The sequence below is a fragment of the Glycine soja genome, chromosome 17, assembly GCF_004193775.1.
Source record: "Glycine soja cultivar W05 chromosome 17, ASM419377v2, whole genome shotgun sequence".
Taxonomy (NCBI): domain Eukaryota; kingdom Viridiplantae; phylum Streptophyta; class Magnoliopsida; order Fabales; family Fabaceae; genus Glycine; species Glycine soja.
The window spans coordinates 26,951,157-26,974,233 of record NC_041018.1 but is presented as its reverse complement, the minus strand read 5'-3'; the positions used below and the strand labels follow the sequence as shown (position 1 = coordinate 26,974,233).

General features: G+C 42.9%; 1 protein-coding gene across 1 annotated transcript in view; it reads left to right on the top strand.

Annotated features, from left to right (window-relative positions):
* The window catches only part of LOC114391611, a 29,416-nt gene extending 12,025 nt beyond the window's left edge, over positions 1 to 17,391 (top strand). The window contains exons 2-4 of the mRNA XM_028352595.1: positions 7,054 to 8,301; positions 11,989 to 12,173; positions 17,301 to 17,391. Coding sequence (XP_028208396.1) covers positions 7,054 to 8,301; positions 11,989 to 12,173; positions 17,301 to 17,391 — 1,524 coding nt within the window. The remainder of the gene's footprint in view (positions 1 to 7,053; positions 8,302 to 11,988; positions 12,174 to 17,300) is intronic.
* The last annotated feature ends 5,686 nt before the right edge of the window (positions 17,392 to 23,077 follow it).

Here is a 23,077-nt window from a genome sequence, read left to right as displayed (position 1 = left end):
CAAGGCAGCCCAGTATCCTTTGAATTCGCAGTATTTTACTACCATTGTTTGTTTTTTAGTAATTAACGCCTAATTCTAACTTAAGTAGGCTCAAATAGGCAAAACGCTAACCCATAAGGAAGGAGGGGACATGGTTAATGTTCCTCTCAAAAAAAGAAAAGTGCAGGTTAGCTCGCCTGGGCGAGCTGAGCTCGCCTGGGCGAGCAACCCCTGCACCAAAATATAAAAGTGACGAAAGGGGGGACGTTTTTGCATTCAAAAACTTCTTTTCCCCCCTTTCAAAAGCCATACCCACGGAATTTACGAGTTTGCAGCCCTAGGATCTCTACTTTTCGCATTCTTCGATTCTGTTTTGCGCTTTTATTCATCACCAACAAGTAAGTATTCCATCCTTAAGCTTTCTAGCTTTTCATTGGTGTATTTTGATCTCCTTTTGGTGCTCTAAATTGTGGGAATGTGCTCAAATATGTGGGGCAATTTTGGTTTGTTTTCTTGCTTGATTGGGTTGAATTGGGGGTTTGTATGAGATGGCCCTAGGCCTATAATGCATTTTGAAGCAATGGGACATGCCATATTGTCCCCGTTCTCTTGCTATTGATGCCTAAACGCGCGCCCACCAAGTGTTCGGTGAAATGCCTCAATGGCATTAGCGCGTGATTTTCGTAGGGAAACAACCCATGGGGCAATTTGGTTTGCACATATTTTCTATTTTTTGGGACATGCATTCAGTTTCGAAAAGGCTAGAGTAATTGCCCCACATATGTCCTAGGCCTAGGAACCAAAGTTTTTATGCAAAAGAACACAAGAGGGGGTGCATATTGGGTAAAGTTACCCTTTTTGGCCAGCAATCAGCTATGAGCCACGCTACAATAATTTCCCTACGCCTAGATGTTTAGGAATTTTACTCATCATAAATGTGTAGGTTTAGAATAGGTAGCAAAATACCTTTGGCAATTTACACTTTGGGTGTGGTAGCAAAATACTTGGATGTATGTACATGTAATTTTTGGTAGTCAAAATGTCTCACAAAAATATATATATGTTGCATGTTATGTAAAGAAAATACCTTACAAAGATACCTTTTAATTTGAATGCAATTTTAGTCAGCAAAAGAAAATATATTTGAATTTGCATGCGGCTTTAGGTAGCAAAAACACTTGAATAAAGCATGAAATGTAGCACCTTATTGTGTAGATAGCCAAGATTCATCACAAAGTTTGTATATGCATAGGTATTAGAAATACCAGAATGTGCACGTGTGCAATTTTTGGTAGCCAAAATGCTTTGAGTATGCATGTATGTAAATTTAGCCAAGGAAGTGAATGTGATGTAGGTAACGAATACACCTTGGAAGTACATATAAATAATCTAGGTAACGAAGGTGCCTTGATTGTGCATGGGTGCATTTTTCTTAGTTAGAAGAATATCTTGTGCGAGTGAATGTTCGTAAGGAAGTATGTGCATGAGTTTGCTCTAAATTTACATTGATGTTTGTGTTTATTGGAGGAGGTTGTATGCCATTTTTGTTTTAAGAGTAGCATTTCTTGGTAAAACTAACTTTCCAAATGTTTGCCTTCGCAGGAAATGGCCCCGAGGAAGCTTGCCTCAAAGAGGTCCAGGAAGGATAAGGCGGCCGAAGGAACTAGTTCCGCTCCTGAGTATGACAGTCACCGCTTTAGGAGCACTGTACATCAGCAGCGCTTTGAGGCCATCAAGGGATGGTCATTTCTCCGGGAGCGACGCGTCCAGCTCAGGGATGACGAGTATACTGATTTCCAGGAGGAGATAGGTCGCCGGCGGTGGGCATCACTGGTTACCCCCATGGCCAAGTTCGATCCAGAAGTAGTCCTTGAGTTTTACGCCAATGCTTGGCCAACAGAGGAGGGCGTGCGTGACATGAGGTCCTGGGTGAGGGGTCAGTGGATCCCGTTTGATGCAGATGCTATCGGCCAGCTCCTGGGATATCCGTTGGTGTTGGAAGAGGGCCAGGAGTGCGAGTATGGCCAGAGGAGGAACCGGTCTGATGGGTTCGATGAGGAGGCCATCGCCCAGTTGCAATGTATACCGGGGCAGGATTTTGCCCGGACTGCTGCCGGAAGACGGGTGCGGATCATGCGCACCAATATGACCACCCTGACTCAGATATGGATGACTTTGCTGCTCAGCAACATCCTGCCCACCGACCATAATTCCGACCTCCCCCTGCCGAAGTGTCAGCTGGTGTACGCCATCCTGACGCGGATGAGCATCCATGTGGCTCAGTTAATCGCTGATGCCATCTATATTTTTGCAGGTATGGCGCCTACCAGGCACCCTTTGGATCCAGATAAGTCCAACAGGGCCCTGGGATTTCCCGCGCTGATCACAGGACTCTACCAGTCGTTTGGAGTCCCCGTTACACCTACCAAGGTGATTCGGCCGCCCATCACCCGAGCTTTTATTGAGAAGTACTGCACCCAGAGACAGGCTCAGGGGGATGCTCCACAGGCCGCGGGCGCGCCACCACCACCTCATCAAGCTGGCCCGGCTGGGTCATTTGACATGGAGCAGTATTTACGGCATTTGGTTCGCCGGCAGGCGGCCAACCACCGGGCACATGTACAGACCCATGATTGTCTGTACCAGATGAGCCTCAGCATGCAGAGCCAGGGCTTCGCTTCTTTTTCATGCCCTACTCTAGACCAGTTCAGGGAAGAGGTCGCATGGCCCGGGGATTGGCTCGAGGCCCAAGCAGGAGAGGCGCCCCCAGAAGCTCCCGGCGATGGAGAGGAGGCCCACGAGGACGAGGAGATGGCCGATTTGCTTGACTTCTTGGGAGGGAGTGGAGGTACATGACTGGGAGATCTCCAGATTCATGTTTTCTTTCATATTTCTTTTATCATTTTTATGTTATGTTTTGACTTGAGAGACTAATGTTTGTTTTTGCGTTAGTGTTTATATCATTACTATCATTTATGGTTATGGGGGGTTTCATCAGCAGACTCTCTTTCCCCGGTAGACGCATTGTTTTTCACTCCAAAAAGCATATGCTGCTCTAATCAGTTGGAATATTTGTCTCTTTACTAAAGCATGTTTGCATTTTAGTGGAGAAAACACCGAGACTTTTTCAAGTCTCACAAGTTATCCAGAACTACGTAGGTCTGAGTTCCTCATTAAGGATACGTAGGAGCAAGAGCCTTGCTTTTGTCAGCCGCCCCACAATCTCTGTCATACTGACCCTGAGGTCATATGACATGCAGAGACAAATTATGGTCATTCCGCACACCTTTTGCCATTCAGACACAGTCGTGTCCGATGGCACGCGGAGACAAATTATGGTCATTCCGCACACCTTTTGCCATTCAGACACAGTCGTGTCCGATGGCACACAGAGACAAATTATGGTCATTCTGCACCCTTTTGTCATCCAGAGGCGGCGGGCCCGATGACATGCGGAGACAAATTATGGTCATTCCGCACACCTTTTGCCATTCAGACACAGTCGTGTCCGATGGCACGCAAAGACAAATTATGGTCATTCTGCACCCTTTTGTCATCCAGAGGCGGCTGGCCCGATGACATGCGGAGACAAATTATGGTCATTCTGCACACCTTTTGCCATTCAGACACAGTCGTGTCTGATGGCACGCAGAGACAAATTATGGTCATTCTGCACCCTTTTGTCATCCAGAGGCGGCGGGCCCCGATGACATGCGGAGACAAATTATGGTCATTCCGCACACCTTTTTCCATTCAGACACAGTCGTGTCCGATGGCACGCAGAGACAAATTATGGTCATTCTGAACCCTTTTGTCATCCAGAGGCGGCGAGCCCGATGACATGCGGAGACAAATTATGGTCATTCTGCACCCTTTTGTCATCCAGAGGCGGCGAGCCCGATGACATGCGGAGACAAATTATGGTCATTCCGCACACCTTTTGCCATTCAGACACAGTCGTGTCCGATGGCACGCAGAGACAAATTATGGTCATTCTGCACCCTTTTGTCATCTAGAGGCGGCGAGCCCGATGACATGCGGAGACAAATTATGGTCATTCCGCACCCCTTTTGCCATTCAGACACAGTCGTGTCCGATGGCATGCAGAGACAAATTATGGTCATTCTGCACCCTTTTGCCATCCAGAGGCGGCGGGCCCGATGACATGCGGAGACAAATTATGGTCATTCCGCACACCTTTTGCCATTCAGACACAGTCGTGTCCGATGGCACGCAGAGACAAATTATGGTCATTCTGCGCCCTTCGTCAATCGCGGCCGACAAGCCCGTTGACACGCGGAGATTTACATCATCTTCCGCGCTCACAAGATCTGTCATACTGACTTTTGAGTCACGCTGACGGGCGGAAATACCCGAGTGGTTATCCGTATAAACTTTCTTTTGCTATCTGTAAGACAGAACGCTTGATAGCATGCAGAGAATGACATCGTCTTCTGCACCTTTTGTTCCCCCGGGAACAACAAGTCATTTGCATGCGGAGATTTTATGGTCACCCGCGACTCTCGTCAACCGAGAGGAACGAAATTAGTGTCTTATCTTTACTTTCCTTTTATCTCCAATAAAAGACAAGTAAAGAGGGGCAACTGTCATACCCTAATTTCGTCCGGGGACCTTTGCTTGATGACATGCAACTTTTTTTTGCTCCTTGTGAGGTGCTTGGCACCCATCATTAGGCAATTTGTGAAATTCCGGGACATGCCGGAAATCAAAAGAAAATATTGATGCACAATCCGTAAGGTTCCGTAACATTCCGTAAGTCAAAAAAGGGGATGATTATGCAATCCGCAAGGTTCCGTAACATTACGGAAAGAAAACAAGTATTGTTACGAAATTCATAAGTTTCCGTAACTTTACGAAAAAAGAATCACCAAAAAAAAGGCAGGGGGTGTACTTAGTAAAAATGGGGGTGCAAATAGCAACCGGGCCCACTTGGGCACCAGGAGATTCCTCCAGAAGGCTGTTGCTTCTGGAGGAAGCAACCCTGCTCGCCTGGGCGAGCTGGGTGGCAAGCTTCTCCCCCAATTTTCTATAAATAGGGGGAGAAGTGAAGTGAAAAAGGGTTCAGCCCCTTAGGCACTTCTCTTTCTTTCGAATTTGCTTAGAAAAATTGTTTCCGTGAAGAAAATCCAAGCCGAGGCGCTTCCGTAACGTTTCCGTGAGGAATTTCGCGAAGGTTTTCGACCGTTCTTCGACGTTCTTCATTTGTTCTTCATCGTTCTTCGGTCTTCAACGGGTAAGTACCTCAAACCAAGCTTTTCAATTCATTCTATGTACCCGTGGTGGTCCACACTTGGTTTCATGTATTTTTATTCTCGTTTCATTTACTTTTTATACCCCCTTTTGACGTGCTTAAGCCATTTTATTTAAGTCATTTCTCGCTTAACCTAAAAATAAAATAAATTTTCACTGATCGTTTGAATTGTATTATCCGTTAACTTCGGTTAAAATGAATTCCGACCGTTCGGTCGTGCCGTAACCACGTTGGAAATCAAAAAAGAGGTAAAATAATAATATAATAATCAAAAAATGTCTTTTAGTAAAATAAAGCGGAAAATCAATCGGACGTTTTCTCTTTGGGATTTCTCATTCTTAATCGAATTGACTAATAACTAAGGTGAAACTAAGGCTAAAATCAACTCGCTTAGTCAAGCTCGTCCCCAAAAATAGGTTTTGAAAGTTTATCACTTCAATTTCTTATTAAGTAAAATGGGTCATTTTTAAGGTCCAACGCCTTAAAATGATCACCTTTCAAGTAAAAAGAATCACTTGATTCACGCATAAGAAAGAACTACGTAGGTCTGATTTCCTCATCGCAATTGAGGAATACGTAGGAGCAAAGGGAAACACCCTTGTCGACCACAAAAAGAGAAAAAATATAAAAAGGGTATAAAGGATATAAAGACATAAAAAGGGAACGTAAAAATCAAAGTCATGTTTGCACATTCGATTAAAGGCTGCCGTCCCTTGGGACGGACGTGTGGGGTGCTAATACTTTCCCCGTGCGTAAATACAACTCCCGAGCCTTTCACTTAAAAGTTCGTAGATCGCGTCTTTTCCGGTTTTTCCGACGTTTTCCTCAAATAAACGTTGGTGGCGACTCCGCGCGTATTCCTTTCGTGGAACACGCATCCCGCGAGTCACGCGTCGCCCTCCCGCCGAAGGGTAGGTTGCGACACCGCGCCTATCCGCCAAGGCTTGATAACCCTTCTTGAAGAGTATCAATATGTCTTTGCGTGGTCATATCAAGACATGCCCAGTCTCGATTCCGACATTGTGCAGCATAAGTTGCCTTTGAATCCTGGGTCTTCCCCGATTAAGCAAAAGTTACGAAGAATGAAACCCGAGATGTCTTTAAAAATTAAAGAAGAAGTAAGGAAGCAGTTCGATGCAGGTTTCTTAGCTGTGGCACGGTACCCGGAGTGGGTGGCCAACATTGTCCCAGTCCCGAAAAAAGACGGCAAGGTTCGAATGTGTGTAGACTACCGGGACTTGAACCGAGCCAGTCCTAAAGACAATTTTCCCCTGCCACACATTGACATATTGGTAGATAATACAGCCAAGTTCGCCCTTTTCTCGTTTATGGATGGTTTTTTGGGGTATAATCAAATAAAGATGGCACCCGAAGATATAGAGAAGACCACTTTCGTCACCCTATGGGGGACATTCTGCTATAAAGTGATGGCCTTCGGATTGAAAAATGCTGGGGCAACCTATCAACGCGCCATGGTGGCATTGTTCCATGACATGATGCATAAGGAAATAGAGGTCTACGTAGATGACATGATTGCCAATTCTCGGACTGAGGACGAACACCTTGTCAATCTGCGTAAGCTGTTTGGAAGATTGCGGAAATACCAATTAAAACTGAACCCAACCAAGTGCACCTTTGGGGTGAAGTCAGGGAAGCTGCTAGGATTTATTGTGAGTCAGAAAGGGATAGAGATAAATCCCGAGAAAGTGAAGGCCATCCTTGAAATGCCGGAACCACGCACGGAGAAGCAGGTTCGGGGATTTTTGGGCAGGTTGAATTATATCGCGAGATTTATCTCGCAGCTCACCCCTACCTGTGAACCCATTTTTAAACTGTTACGTAAGAACCAAGTGGTCCTATGGAACAGTGACTGCCAAGAGGCTTTCGAGAAGATCAAACAGAGTCTCGCGAATCCCCCGGTACTCATGCCACCTGTAACGGGAAGACCCCTTTTCCTGTACATGACCGTGTTGGACGAGTCTATGGGGTGCATGTTGGGTCAGCATGATGATTTTGGAAAAAAGGAACAGGCCATCTACTATCTAAGCAAGAAGTTTACTGCATGTGAGATGAATTACTCAATGCTGGAAAGGACGTGTTGTGCTCTGGTATGGGCATCACATCGGCTTAGGCAGTACATGCTCAGCCATACCACGTGGCTTATTTCCAAAATGGATCCCGTGAAATACATCTTTGAAAAACCGGCCCTCACGGGACGAATCGCTAGGTGGCAGGTACTATTATCTGAATTCGATATCGTTTACGTTACCCAAAAGGCGGTAAAGGGAAGTGCCTTAGCAGATTATTTGGCCCAGCAACCCCTCCAGGATTATCGGCCGATGCATCCCGAGTTCCCAGATGAAGATATCATGGCCCTGTTTGAAGAGAAGCGGACGCACGAGGACATAGACAAATGGATTGTTTGCTTCGATGGGGCGTCTAATGCTTTGGGCCACGGAGTAGGGGCAGTCCTTGTATCCCCGGATGATCAGTGTATTCCTTTCACGGCTAGGCTAGGTTTTGATTGTACCAACAATATGGCCGAGTACGAAGCATGCGCCCTCGGGGTTCAGGCGGCCATTGATTTTGATGTAAAACTACTCAAGGTGTATGGAGACTCAGCTTTGGTCATACGCCAGTTAAAAGGAGAATGGGAAACTAGGGATTCGAAGTTGATACCCTATCAAACTCACATCTTGAGGTTAGCCAAGTACTTTGACGCAATTTCCTTCCACCACATACCTCGGGAAGAGAATCAAATGGCTGATGCACTAGCCACCCTGGCATCCATGTTTCAACTTGCCCCACACGGAGATCTGCCATACATCGAATTCAAATCTCAAGGCAGGCCGGCATATTGTTATGCAATAGAGGAAGAGCGGGATGGGAAACCGTGGTATTTCGACATCAAGCAGTATATCGAGAACAAGGAATACCCACCAGGGATTTCTGACAATGACAAAAGGACGTTGAGGAGATTGGCTACTGGTTTCTTTGTAAGTGGTACCATCCTGTACAAACGAAACCACGACATGACCCTCCTACGATGCGTAGATGCCAAGGAGGCGAACTTCATGATTGAGGAGATCCACGAGGGTTCCTTTGGGACACATGCCAATGGGCATGCTATGGCCAGAAAAATCCTTTGGTCCGGTTATTATTTGCTCACCATGGAAAGTGATTGCTGCGCTCATGTAAGGAAGTGTCATAAATGTCAGGCATACGCAGACAATGTCAATGTTCCGCCACATCCTCTGAATGTTATGTCCGCCCCTTGGCCTTTTTCTATGTGGGGAATAGATGTCATTGGGGCCATCGAACCCAAGGCATCGAATGGTCACCGCTTCATTCTAGTGGCGATAGATTACTTCACCAAATGGGTCGAAGCAGCCTCCTATACTAACGTCACAAGGAATGTGGTAGTTAGATTCATAAAGAAGGAGTTGATTTGTCGATACGGACTCCCCAGGAAGATCATTACTGACAATGGCACCAATCTGAACAATAAGATGATGCAGGAGATGTGCGAAGACTTCAAGATCCAGCATCATAACTCTACCCCTTATCGACCAAAGATGAATGGGGCTGTAGAGGCTGCGAATAAGAATATTAAGAAGATTGTTCAAAAGATGACGGTGTCATACAAGGATTGGCATGAGATGTTTCCTTTCGCCCTACACGGGTACAGAACCTCGGTACGAACTTCTACTGGGGCTACGCCGTATTCTTTGGTTTATGGGATGGAGGCAGTACTCCCATTTGAGGTAGAAGTTCCTTCTCAGAGGATAATGGCGGAGTCGGGCCTAGAAGAGTCAGAATGGGCTCAAGTACGCTACGACCAACTTAACCTTATTGAAGGTAAGCGTTTGGCCGCCATGAGCCATGGGCGTTTGTATCAACGAAGGATAAAGAACGCGTTCGACAAGAAGGTACGCCCGCGCAAGTTCAACGAGGGGGACCTCGTGCTGAAGAAGATGTCCCACGCTGTAAAAGATAATCGAGGCAAGTGGGCCCCGAATTATGAAGGACCTTTCGTGGTAAAAAGAGCTTTTTCTGGGGGTGCTCTGATACTCACCCACATGGATGGCGAGGAATTGCCTTCGCCCGTGAACTCCGATGTAGTTAAACGATATTACGCTTGAAGTCTCGGGCAATCGAGAGGACCGTTGCACGTTTTTTATTTCTGAGTTTTTCTCGTTCCTCTTGGTTTCCTCTATGGATTCCCATTCACTGTATTTGTCTTGTTTCTTTGAAAAGAAAAGATGGGCGGGGTTTTAGTCCTCCCTTTGGTGTTTCAAACTTTGTGTTTTAGATTTGTTATAACTTGAGCCCTCTTCGCTCGGTGTATGGGGGTGCCCCAAATGCTTATTTAAAATTAAATCTAACCAGCCTTCACTAAAATAAAATCATCGCATTAGAAACATTCGTACATGCACATGCACATGCATATCTTGTGATAGCGAGGAGCGGAATCGTCTCAGGCCACGGTCAGGAGTCAAGACAAGTCAATGGCAGAAATCAACCAAGGTAAGATGATGACCGCTCACGATTGGTCGCATATCATCTTGGCTCTTACTCGCAGGTACATAGGGACGGATGCAAGTAGGGTTAGGGTCACGACCGACCGATCGTTGCCCCTTCCCGGCGCTAAACAAGCAGAGAACGTCGCTGCAAGGCAGCCCAGTATCCTTTGTGTTCGCAGTTTCTTTTACTATTTGTTTGTTTTAAATGAGTAATCGACGCCTAATTCTAACTTAAGTAAGTTCAAGTTAGGCAAACGCTAGCCCATAAGAAGGAGGGGACATGGTTAATGTTCCCCTCAAAAAAAAAAAAGTAGCAGGTTAGCTCGCCTGGGCGAGCAATCCCTGCACTCAAAATATAAAAAACGAAGGAGGGGCATGTTTTTGTATCCAAAAACTTCCCCCCCTTCATTCAAAAAAGAAAGAACACGAAGGATTGCGGTTTCTTGCTCCCCTAAGCCTTTTGATCACGTTTTGCTTTCATTTTTGGTATTTCAATTCACTCCAACAAGTAAGTATTCCATCCTTGGTGTTTTTGCTTTCCATTGATGTGCTTTCTTCATCTTTTGGTGCCTTAAATTGGGAGAACATGCTTATATTTGTGAGGCAGTTTCGATTTGCTTGGGTGCTTGTTTTCTTGAATTAAGGATTTGGATGAAGCAATGGGGCATGCCACATTGTCCCCATCCTCTTGCAATTTGTGTTCAAACATGCGCCCACCAAGTGCTCGGTGAAATGCCCCAATGATGAATGAATATGATTTTGCAAAATTGGGGTGATGGGGTTGTTTTCTATATGTAGAGACAGCATAGGAAAGTCAAAATAGATGCCCAAATGCAATCCCAAGCTTAGGAGCCTAAATTTGTAGCTTCCATGCAAGGAAACATGTTTATAGCTAGGAATCCAAAATTTGGTTTTAGGATTAGAAAAGCATGAAAATAGGGACTTGTTTGTAAGAATTTGGGCTGCCCCACGATTGGCATTTTGCACCTAAGTAACATGGGAGATGTTTTTCAAGGGTGTGTAGATATATGTGTAAATATATATGGCATAAAAATGTGTTGCAAAGTGTGTGAATATATGGCATAAAAATACCTTGCAAAGTGAATGAATAGTAAATAATGCATTTCAAAATATGTATATTTGTGGATAAGTAGCATAAGAAGTCTTTCAAAAATGTACCCATGCCAAAGATGGCACGAGAATGCTTCCCAAATGAATATATGATGTACAAAGAAAAGTTTTCCTCAAGAGTAGGTAGATGACATGAAATTTCCTTTTCAAATGCAAGTGTGTGTGTGACGTGGGATTGGCTCTCCAATGTGCATATATGTATAAATAAAAATGAGTGAAACAACAAAATTTGTATGTTGATAAAATACTTCAAATGTGTGCGGGTAGTTTGTGGTAGTAAAATAGTTATGATAGGAACATATGTAATTTTGGCACAATACCTTGAGCATGCGTGTAAGTATTTTTTCCGAAAAAATATATATATGTGTGGTAACTAGAATGTTTTGAATATCCTTGTATGTTGATGTAAATAATAGGGTATTTTCTACACATGCGTGTGTGCATGAATGGATCATATGGGTTTGGTCTAAATCAGAGGGATTGACATGACATTTTTGCGTTAAGATAAGCATTATCTTGTAGAACTAACTTCTGAATGTTTGTTCTCGCAGGAAATGGCCTCGAGGAAACTTGCCTCAAAGAGATCTAGGAAGGATAAAGTGGCTGAAGGAACTAGTTCTGCTCCCGAGTATGACAGTCACAGCTTTAGGAGCGTTGTACACCAGCAGCGCTTTGAGGCCATCAAGGGATGGTCATTTCTCTGGGAGCGACGCGTCCAGCTCAGGGACGACAAGTATATTGATTTCCAGGAGGAGATAGGTCGCCGGCGGTGGGCATCGTTGGTTACCCCCATGGCCAAGTTCGATCCAGAAATAGTCCTCGAATTTTATGCCAATGCTTGGCCAACAGAGGAGGGCGTGGGTGATATGAGGTCCTGGGTGAGGGGTCAGTGGATCCCGTTTGATGCAGTACTGCACGCAGAGACAGGTCCAGGGTGATGCACCATAGGCCGCGGACGCGCCGCCACCTCATCAGGCTGGTCCAGCCGGATCATTTGACACGGAGCAGTATTTGCGGCATTTGGTTCGCCAGCAGGCGGCCAACCACCGGGCACATGTACAGACTCATGATTGTCTTTATCAGATGAGTCTCAGCCTCCAGAGTCAGGGCTTTACTTCTTTTCCGTGCCCTACTCCGGACCAGTTCAGGGCAAAGGTCGCGTGGCCTGGGGATTGGCCTGAGGCCCAGGCAGGAGAGGCACCAGCAGGGGCACCAACAGAGGCTCTCGATGAGGCAGATGAGGCCCGCGAGGACGAAGAGATGACCGAGTTACTTGATTTCTTAGGAGGGAGCGGAGCCGCATGATTGGGAGATTCTTTGATCCATATTTCTTTTTGTTTCCATTTTTTCTTGGTATATATCATCTTATTTTTGTTTGACTAAGGGACTAACGTTTGTTTCATGTTTTGACTTTTGTTTTGTACATACATATCGTTTGAGTTGTTACCTCAGTACTTGTTTCGTTGTTTTCAATAGTGCTTGTTGAGATTCCAGAACCGTGTAGAGTTTTTTTTCATTTAGGAACGTCGTCCTAAAAATAAAATGAACCAAAAATCCTAATAAAAAGAAAGAAGCGTTGTGAATAAAAGTCATGTTCATAAAGAAAAGAAAAAGGTTTTTATTTATACATGTATGTAAAAGGAAAATGTGTATAGAAGGTTTTTGTGTGTAAATAATGCGTGGAAAGGAATTCTTGTGTGTGTGAGCAACGAGTGTATATGAAGAAACTTTTGTGTGAACCATAAGTGTGTGTTGGGAAAAATGAAAATCTTTGAATATAAATAGGGTTTGTATATAGACCGTGTGACGTAAAAAAGAAGAATTCTAGTGCGTGTACAGAAAAAGTTTGTCATATAGATGTACAAAGAAAGGTTTTCCTCATAAAGGACCACAGGTGTATAGTTTTAGTGAACATATATAAAAAAATAAAACAAAAAGTAAAGAGAAAGAAAGACCGCGAAGGTCGACATGTTATAGTTAATAAGTATAAATCATTCGTAAAGAGCAAATGCATCTTCTGGAAACAAGGGACTGATGCTAAGAGTTTATTTTCCGGAATGAACCGAGATAAGGGTGGATGAATTCATTGAACTGATGAAAGAACGTAAATTGGAAACGTTGGGTTTGTCTGTGTAAATTCCCAACCGTAGTATCACAATGCCATAAACGGGATGCTTGAGGGCCCACCTGGCTGTAGCCATGACTAATTTTGCACGTTATTTTCAAATCATCATTGTCACGCGTGCCTTATGGAATAATGCGGAAGTTCGGGCCACGAGCGACCCCTTGACACCCAAATTTGTCTCGCCCCAGATATCAAGATTGGGGTTCCCACGGTAAAAGATCCCATTGAGACACAACCTTAGACCTCTTTGAACCTTGACCTATCAAAAGAATCCTCCTCCTTTCCCCGAAGCAAAGGACAGTGAAATCTCCTCAAGGGAGAGCGAATGGAATGTTAAAACCCGATTTCCCAAAGAAAGGGATGGGGAAGGAAAATTGAAGGAAGAAATGGAAAGAAAGAAAAGAAAAAGATGAAAATAAAGAAATGAACAAAAGAAATGAAAGGAAGGATTCCCGATCAAAGATCGAAAGGAAGTGAAAAGGGAAAAGAAGCAATTCTCGATCAATGAAAGAAAGAGGATAGAAAGTCCCCAAAGCCAGATTGCCACTCAGAATCATTCTTGATTGGCAATATCCCACCCCACATGAACAAAGAGGAAAAGACCAAAACACCCAGCTTCCTCTCCAAAAACGCTGACCTCGAGAAAATCCTATTGGTCCGTGATCGTACGTTTGATCTATGATTCGATAGGAAGTCACGTGCAAAATAGAGTCATGGTGCAGTTATTGGTTTGGGAATAGGATAAGACACTTGCCTTGTGAGTTTTATACACCATGAGTGATTTATTTTCAGCTTAGCCCCATGTTTCCCCTGCGTGTTCATTTGAAAGCTAGAAGTTGACGTCCTACCCTTCATTCTCGGTTGCAAGGAAGATTACCCATGGCACAAGTATATTGTTTCTCTAAGATGTGGTGCTCTCGTGAATGATTTATTTTTCTTTGCAAAAAGCATGTTATCCTGTTAGGTGGAAAAACCCGGTGGACCGTTCGGTCCCGCCAACACCCTGTTCCGGAGCCGCATGAATGAATTGCGTTGTCATTCATGTGTCCTCCATTTTCGAGTTTGGAGTTGTGTTCCATGATTGCCTAAGAGAGGACCCTCAAGGCAATCCTCCATTCTCATCCTGTTCCGAAGCCACGTGAATGAATTGCGTTGTCATTCATGTGTCCTCCATTTTCGAGTTTGGAGCTGTGTTCCATGATTGCCTAAGAGAGGACCCTCAAGGCAATCCTCCATTCTCACCCTTTTCCGGAGCCACATGGATGAATTGCGTTGTCATTCATGTGTCCTCCATTTTCGAGTTTGGAGCTGAGTTCCATGATTGCCTAAGAGAGGACCCTCAAGGCAATCCTCCATTCTCATCCTTTTCCGGAGCCACATGAATGTTCTTGTTTAGGGCTGTTCATGTGTCCTCCATTTTCGAGTTTGGAGCTGTGTTCCATGATTGCCTAAGAGAGGACCCTCAAGGCAATCCTCCATTATCGTCCTGTTCCGGAGCCACGTGAATGAATTGCGTTGTCATTCATGTGTCCTCCATTTTCGAGTTTGGAGCTGTGTTCCATGATTGCCTAAGAGAGGACCCTCAAGGCAATCCTCCATTCTCATCCTTTTCCGGAGCCACATGAATGTTCTTGTTTAGGGCTGTTCAATGTCCTCCATTTTCGAGTTTGGAGTTGTGTTCCATGATTGCCTAAGAGAGGACCCTCAAGGCAGTCCTCCATTCTCATCCTGTTCTGGAGCCACGTGAATGAATTGCGTTGTCATTCATGTGTCCTCCATTTTCGAGTTTGGAGCTGTGTTCCATGATTGCCTAAGAGAGGACCCTCAAGGCCATCCTCCATTCTCATCCTGTTCCGGAGCCACATGAATGTTATTGCTTAGGGCTGTTCATGTGTCCTCCATTTTCGAGTCTGGAGAGCTGTGTTCCATGATTGCCTAAGAGAAGACCCTCAAGGCAATCCTCCATTCTCGTCCTTTTCCGGAGCCACATGAATGTTATTGCTTAGGGCTGTTCATGTGTCCTCCGCTTTTGAGTTTGGAGTTGTGTTTCATGATTGCCTAAGAGAGGACCCTCAAGGCAATCCTCCATTCTCATCCTTTTCTGGAGCCACATGAATGTTATTGCTTAGGGCTGTTCATGTGTCCTCCACTTTCGAGTTTGGAGCTGAGTTTCATGATTGCCTAAGTGCGGACCCTCAAGGCAATCCTCCATACTCCACCTTTGTTCGGAGTACCATGAATGTCATTGCCTAGCGCTGTTCATGTGTTCTCCATTATCAAGTGTGAAGCTTCTGATGACTGGGAAGCACGTTATTCTGTTGTTTTCCAGATCGGTTCCTTCGCCAAGTATGTGTATATGTGTATATCTGTATTATATTGGTTGTTCTGGTTGTTGTTTGTATTTTGTTTTGTGCAGAAGAAAAAAGAAGAAGTAGAGATGAGAGTCGTCATCGCGAAAAGGGCAGGACGGACGAAATCAGTGTCCTATCTTTGCTTTCCTTTTATCTCCGATGAGAGGTAAGTAAAGAGGGGCAACTGTCATACCCTAATTTCGTCCGGGGATTATTACTTGATGACACGCAATCTTTGGTTAGCCGCTTTGAGATACATGGCGTCCTTTGTTGCACAATAAATGAAGTCCCGAGATGTCTCAGAAATCTAAAGGAAGCAGGCTTGCACGATCCGTGAAATTCCGTAATGTGGCGGAAGTCGAAAAGAGATGTTTTTGCGCAATCCGTAAGTTTCCGTAACTTCTTCGAAAGCTAAAAAAGAGTAAATACATAATCCGTAAGGATTCGTAACCTTGCGGAAGGAAAATAAGTATCGTTACGAAATTCGTAAAGTTTCGTAACGTTACGGAAAAAGAATTACAAAAAAATAGAAAGGGGTGCATTTAGTAAAAAGGGGGGTGTAAATAGCAACCAGGCCCACTTGGGCCCTCCAGAAGATTCCTCCAGAAGGCTGTTGCTTCTGGAGGAAGCAACCTGGCTCGCCTGGGCGAGCTGGGCGGCAAGCTTCTCCCCTATTTTGCTATAAATAGGGGAAGAAGTGAAGAAGAAAAGGGTTCAGCCCCTTAGGCACTTCTCTCTCTCTCGAAATAGCTGAGGAAAATTAGTTCCGTGAAGAAAATCCAAGCCAAGGCGCTTCCGTAACGTTTCCGTGAGTAATTATGCGAAGATTCTCGACCGTTCTTCAAGATTCATCGTTCGTTCTTCGTTTTCTTCAGTCTTCAACGGGTAAGTACCTCAAACCAAGCTTTTCAATTCATTATATGTACCCGTGGTGGTCCACATTTTGTTTCATGTATTTTCATTCCCGTTTTCATTTACTTTTTATACCCTCTTTTGACGTGCTTAAGCCATTTATTTAAGTCATTTCTCGCTTAATCTAAAAATAAAATAAATTTCCACCGATCGTTTGAATTGTATCATCCGTTAATTTTGGTTAAAATGAATTCCGACCGTTCGGTCGTTCCGTAACCACGTTGGAAATCAAAAAAGAGGTAAAATAATAATATAATAATCAAAAAATACCTTTTAGTAAAGTAAAGCGAAAAATCAATCGGACATTTTCTCTTTGGGATTTCTCATTCTTGAATTGAATTGACTAATAACTAAAGTGAAACTAAGGCTAAAATCAACTCGCCTAGTCAAGCTCGTCCACAAAAATAGGGTTTTGAAAGTTTATCATTTCAGTTTCTTACTAAGTAAAATGGATCATTATTAAGGTCCAACGCCTTAAAATGATCACCCTTCAAGTAAAAAAGAATCACTTGATCCATGCATAAGGAAGAACTACGTAGGTCTGATTTCCTCTCCAAAGAAGGGTACGTAGGAGCAAAAGCCCCGCTTTTGTCGACCTCAAAAAATAAAAAAGAAATAAAGTTAAGATAACACAATTCCACAAATTCTAGAAATAAGGCTGTTGTCTTTCGAGACAAACGTAAGAGGTACTAATACCTTCCTCAAGCGTAAATACAACTCTCGAACTTAGAATTTTCATTTTGACCGGTTTCCTTCGGTTTTTCCGACGTTTTCCACAAATAAACGTTAGTGGCGACTCCGCGCACCTTTCCTCCTTTGGAAGGCGCACCCGTGAGCCCCGCCCTTGCTCGCCCGCGAAGCGCACGTTGCGACACAGATAAAGAAAAATAAAAAAAATAGATAAAATTAGAGTACGATTTTTTAGTTACTTTGTATGTACTTTTGTAGTTAATTTATATGTTGATGCTATTCACTTTATAACACACATTTTACACATCAATGAGTAGGGTCCTGATCCAAGAGAAGGAGAGGACTGGTCGTCCCATTTCAACTCGCATTCCTACTGAGATGGAGGAAGAAGAAGAAAATGAATCATAAAGTAGGAAAAAATGTGAAATTTGCCGGCAATATGTTCATAGCATAAACAATTGTCTTAATATATCTCCATCTTAAGTTTTTCCTTATTCAAGTGTAATTGTTTAAGTATTTTATTGATAATGCAATATAATGTTCTTCTATAGATAAATTGTTAAACAAAAAGTCTTCTCATTTTTATTTAAATCTAATGGCATAAACAAACTAATTATATTTAGTAATATAATTGTATTAAAAATAATTATATTAGAAAATTCATATTTTAAATACAAATATTCACCTAAAATATATGTCAAGTAAATTAAATAATAAAACAAAAATAATTATATTTAATGATATCATTTTCTTTAAAAAGTATTAAAAACAAAATTATAAAATTTAATTTAATAAATAAGTAATTTTAAAACCAATTAAAAAAATATAATATAATATTTATATTTTATAAGATTTTAAATTAAAAAAAAAACAAAAAAGGAGAGAAAAAGTTCCAAGTAGTGTATATTGGGAATTAAATTGTAAAGTAGTGTAGATTGAGAAAAAGTAGGAAAGAGAAGGTGTATTTACGAAAAAAAACCTATTCTTGGTCTTAATTGCTATATTAGTGGGATTCATTAAATGACAACCACACCTGATATATTTCCCATACACTATTTCACGGAGCAAATTCTAAACACATGTTTGATGTCAAATTGAATTAATTGGCAAAAAATAAATAGACAATAACAATGGGATGGTGGTTTGTGTCATTTAATTGCATCGTAAAAGTCACTTTTATTCTCAATGTTGCATTTTAATCCAGAAGGGGTTGAGTACCAGAGTGATCCCAAAGAGTGTAAGGCCAATGACACTAATGATGATGGAAGAGATATTGCAGCAAATCGTCGGATAACTCATTTCGATGATTCCAATGGCGAAGGTGGTGGTGTTGCACATGATGAAACATAAACCTTATAGAAAAATGGTATGATATGCTTCTTCTCTCTTAACAAAATTGTGATTTTGTTTTGACTCTTTATCAAAGATTCTACTTTTATCACACTCTTGTAAAGAAACAATTTTTTTTTCAGTGAACAAAGGTTGGTTGTTTTGTAATGCAACAACATGTATGCATTAAGATTCTACTTCTATCCTTTTTTTCTGAAAAAAAAACATTTTTTATCGGATTTTTAACGTGCATAGAAAGTATGTATGCCTTGATTTACCAAGTAGTTTATGTGTTTAAATATGCAAATTTATCTTGCTTTATGAAATGTTATCAATTTTATTTGTTGCAGTTTTATTCTCCTTAATAAGTGGAGGTTGTATTTCATCAGCAACCCCATAATGGAAAAGTGATTTCACCTCTTCCTTCAAAATGACGGTTTGGGTTATTGTCACTCTAAATATTCTCTCGGTTTCGTATTCATTGTATGGTCGTGTCTAGAGAAATTAGGATATAAGGCAAAATTTATTATGAAAGAAACTTAATGAAAAATTAAATTTTTAGTTTTTTTTAGCTGCAAAATCATTTATCAATGTTTTATAATATAATAATTCTAATATTTCACTTTCAATAGATAAAATAACTAATTCATTTAATTTATTTGTAACATTGTTGATTTTAAATAAAATTTAAGTAATTTTAATTTTGAAAAACTTTTTTTGGCGGGAACACGGTAACTGTTAGGGTTTATGACGGCGCTACGAGAGCTAAGGGATCATATGAGAGCGAGGATAGTGAGTGAGAGGGAAGAAGAGAGAGGTGATAAGGAAAGAATGATGACCCAAATTTGAGGAAGGGATCCTCCTGAGTTCCTCAGAACTATTTGTGATTATTCTTATCATATAACGAGACTTTAGCAGCTTTATATACTGCTATGGTACAAGCATGAACTAACTAACGATCTCAACGGATTTGCGTAAGCGTAACTGCCCTAACTAACTAATACGCACGTGTTCTATAGCTGTTAATGGGCACATGTTATTCGTGGGTTACAAGCTAATGTGTTGTAGTTACTAACTAACATAGTCCTGCAAATATCTGGGTTTGGTTGTTACGCGCACTGGCCTTATCGTGGTGTGGGGTTCATCTTCAATGGAGGCAGCGTGGTTGCTAACAATACCACCTCCCACGAACACCACCTTGTCCTCAAGGTGGTAAACTACTTGCAATTCCTTCCATGGTTCCCAGGAGGTGTCTTCTGGGGGTTGCCCAGCCTATTGGACGAGAACCATCTGAGTTGGAGGGGACGTTGAGTCATCAAACTTGGTGTCTAGGACGCAGAGAGGTCGTGGGATGGGCTTATGACCATGGAGTTGCAAAGGCCAAGATGCGGTGGTTGATGGTGGCTCGCCGTGATAAGGGCGTACCAAAGAACAATGAAAGACCGGATGAATACGTGCTTCATCGGGAAGATCGAGTCGATACGCAACTACTCCCACTCTTGCCAAGATCCTGAAGGGTCCAAAGTAGCATTTCGATAGCTTTGAATGGGTGGCACCGGTGACTGAACGTTGGCGCGCCAGATGAAGTTTAACATAGACCCACTGACCTTCAGAAAATGTGACTTCTTCACGTTTAGTATCCGCGTATTTTTTCATGGAATCCTGAGCCTTTTGTAGTGTTTTCAGCAGTTTAACGTGTATAGCTTGGCGCGAAGTAACCAGTGACTCCACAGCTTCATTATTTGTTGATCCAGGAATATAATGTGGTATCGCAGGCGGTGGTTTAGCATATATGACTTCGAATGGGGTTAATCCCGAGCTGGAGTGCAATAAAGTATTATAACTCCATTCCGCAAGAGACAAATAGCGGAACCAAGTTGATGGTTGAGAGCTCACGAAGCACCTAAGGTATTGTTCAAGGACTCGGTTCATCACCTCAGTCTGTCCATCAGACTGTGGGTGGTACGCCATGCTGAGGCGAAGGCGAGTGCCGGAGAGGCGAAACAACTCCTTCCAAAAGGTGTTGAGGAACATAGGGTCCCTATCAGAGACGATGCTCCTAGGGAATCCATGGTGTTTGCATACGATATCGAGGAACACCGTGGCAACCTTGAAAGCTGAGAATCCCATGGGTAATGCCGCCAGATGCACCCCCTTGGAGAACCTATCGACGACAACGAATATAACGGTGAAGCCATGAGAAGGGGGAAGATGGGTTATGAAGTCCATGGAGATATCTTCCCATACCCCCGTCGGAGCTGGCAATGGTTGTAAAAGACCAGCCATGCGCTTGGTGCTAGACTTATGTTGTTGACATACCTTACACTCGCGAATGAACTTCTTAACGTCATGTCGTAAACCTTCCCAAAAGAAGCTGGATTCCAAACGATGTGTGGTTTTCGCGATTCCTAAATGGCCCCCCAATGGTGTAGCGTGGAACTCTAATAACAAGGAGGGGATATATGGGTTGGTTTTATTCAGCCAAATTCGACCGTTAAACAACAGGTGGCCCTCTCGAAGATGGTAATGGGGATACGCTGAAGGATCGTCTTTAATGTTGCGTACAAGCTCCTGGAAGGTAGGATCAGCTTCGAGCGCGTGTTGAATGTCATGCAGGAAATCCAGTGGTGGCACCGAAAGGAGAAGCAGTTGACCGGAATCAGGAGGTCTTCACGATAGTGCATCCACCACGATGTTCGTTGCACCCGCCTTGTATTGGATGGTGTAGTCAAAACCCAGCAGCTTGGAGAGGTAGTAATGTTGTTCTGGGGTTTGAATCACCTGTGACAGGAGTTCCCGAAGGCTCTTGTGATCCGTAAGGATTGTAAACGGACGGCCAAGGAGATATTGACGCCATTTGCGGACGGCGGCGATAATGGCATGGAGTTCCTTGACATAGGTAGAAGCGTGTAGTAGTCGCAGGGTGAAGTTTTTACTGAAGAATGCGAGTGGATGTCCCTGCTGCATGAGCACAGCTCCCATGGTGGAGCCAGACGCGTCTGTTTCGATTGTAAATGGTTCATTGAAGTTAGGTAGAGCTAACACCAGGGCAGAGGTCATGGCCGATTTGAGGTGATCAAAAGCAGCTTGTGATTCAGTGTCCCATTCAAATGAATCTTTACATAAGAGGCGAGTGAGTGGAGATGCGATTGCTGCATATTTCTGAATGAACTTCCGGTAAAAACCGGTAAGACCAAGGAATGCCCGAAGCTCCTTGGCGGTCGTCGGAATTGGCCATTCGGTGATAGCTTAGAGTTTGGAGGGTTCAGGGGTTACACCCTTGCCGAAAACTATGTGTCCAAGATATTCTAATTGATTCTAGGAAAACAAGCACTTCGTCTTCTTCAAAAAATACTGGCCGTGAAGGAGAGCTTGGAAGATTAACTCCAAGTGTTGAATGTGAGCAGATAAAGAATCGCTGTAGACGAGTATATTGTCGAAGAACACTGCCGCGAAACGACACAGGAACGGCGCGAGGAGAAGGTTCATTGTTGCCTGGAACGTGGAAGGCGCATTGCACAAACCAAAGGGCATAACGAGGTATTCGTAGTGCCCTTGGTGTGTCTGAAAAGATGTCTTCTCAACATCAGCTTCGTGCATAAGGATTTGGTGGAATCCTTGCTTGAGATCAAGCTTGGAAAACCACGAGGCGTTGCCTAACTCGTCCAGTAACTCATCAATGGTGGGGATTGGGAATCGGTCTCGAACCGTTACGGCGTTAAGGGATCTATAATCCACGCACATACGCCAAGTCCCGTCCTTCTTCTTCACCAAGAGGACTGGGGACGAGTACGGGCAAATATGATTTTAGCCTAATATGCATAACGTGGTTTAAGATGTGTTTTTCAAAGTGGTATTGAATTACACATTTTGAGACTTTGTTATTCTTCTATTTTTGTTCTTCCTTATTTGAAAATTTTCTTTCACATTTTATTGCTTCGACGATCACCTACCTGTAAAAATTCTTAAGGGGTTTCCTAGACTTTCAATTATAGGAAACAACAGGATCTTGAAACCTATGATTCTCACAAACAATCAATAAACAACAATAAATAATGATGTGTACCTTTCTCCATTAGGAAGACTTGTATCTTTCTCCATAGGAACTTCTCTTCGGTGTACTTTGATTTCCTTGAAAGAGGAGAGAAATAAGATTTCACTTCCTTTGACCTTTCTTTTCTGTCTCTCTCCGTTCGTGATGGCTATGGGTGAGAGAGAACACTTTTCTGGTCAGGAAGGGGACCTTATTCCACATTAGTGGGTATTAAGCCCCTTTTATAACCACTACTCCCATCAAGTAGCAGTTAGTTCTAGAAACTTCTCCTATTAAGCCCAATTACAATTTAGTCCTTAATCGTTAATTATTTACTTATTAGTCCCTACATAAGTCACATGCCTCTCACATGAGACATTAATTCTTACATTCTCCCACTTGGCTCATGTGACATTAATAAACATTATGGACTAAATAAATAAATAGATTAACTAACATAATGCGCATTAAAAATTGACTAAATTTTTTTATACATTGGGTACATCATAATTTCATGATTAAGAATAGGAACCAATTCGAGTCATGGCGGTTGTACATCATCTAATCGACATAGTCCCTTCCATGTACTACAAATTAGTCTTTTCCTTAATATGACCATTAGTTAGGAGTACATAATTGGTCCAACATAATGTCTTCATTCAAGACAAAACCTGTTAACATTACTCTAACACAAACATGCATGCAAACATAGAGAACAGGTAATCAGAAACA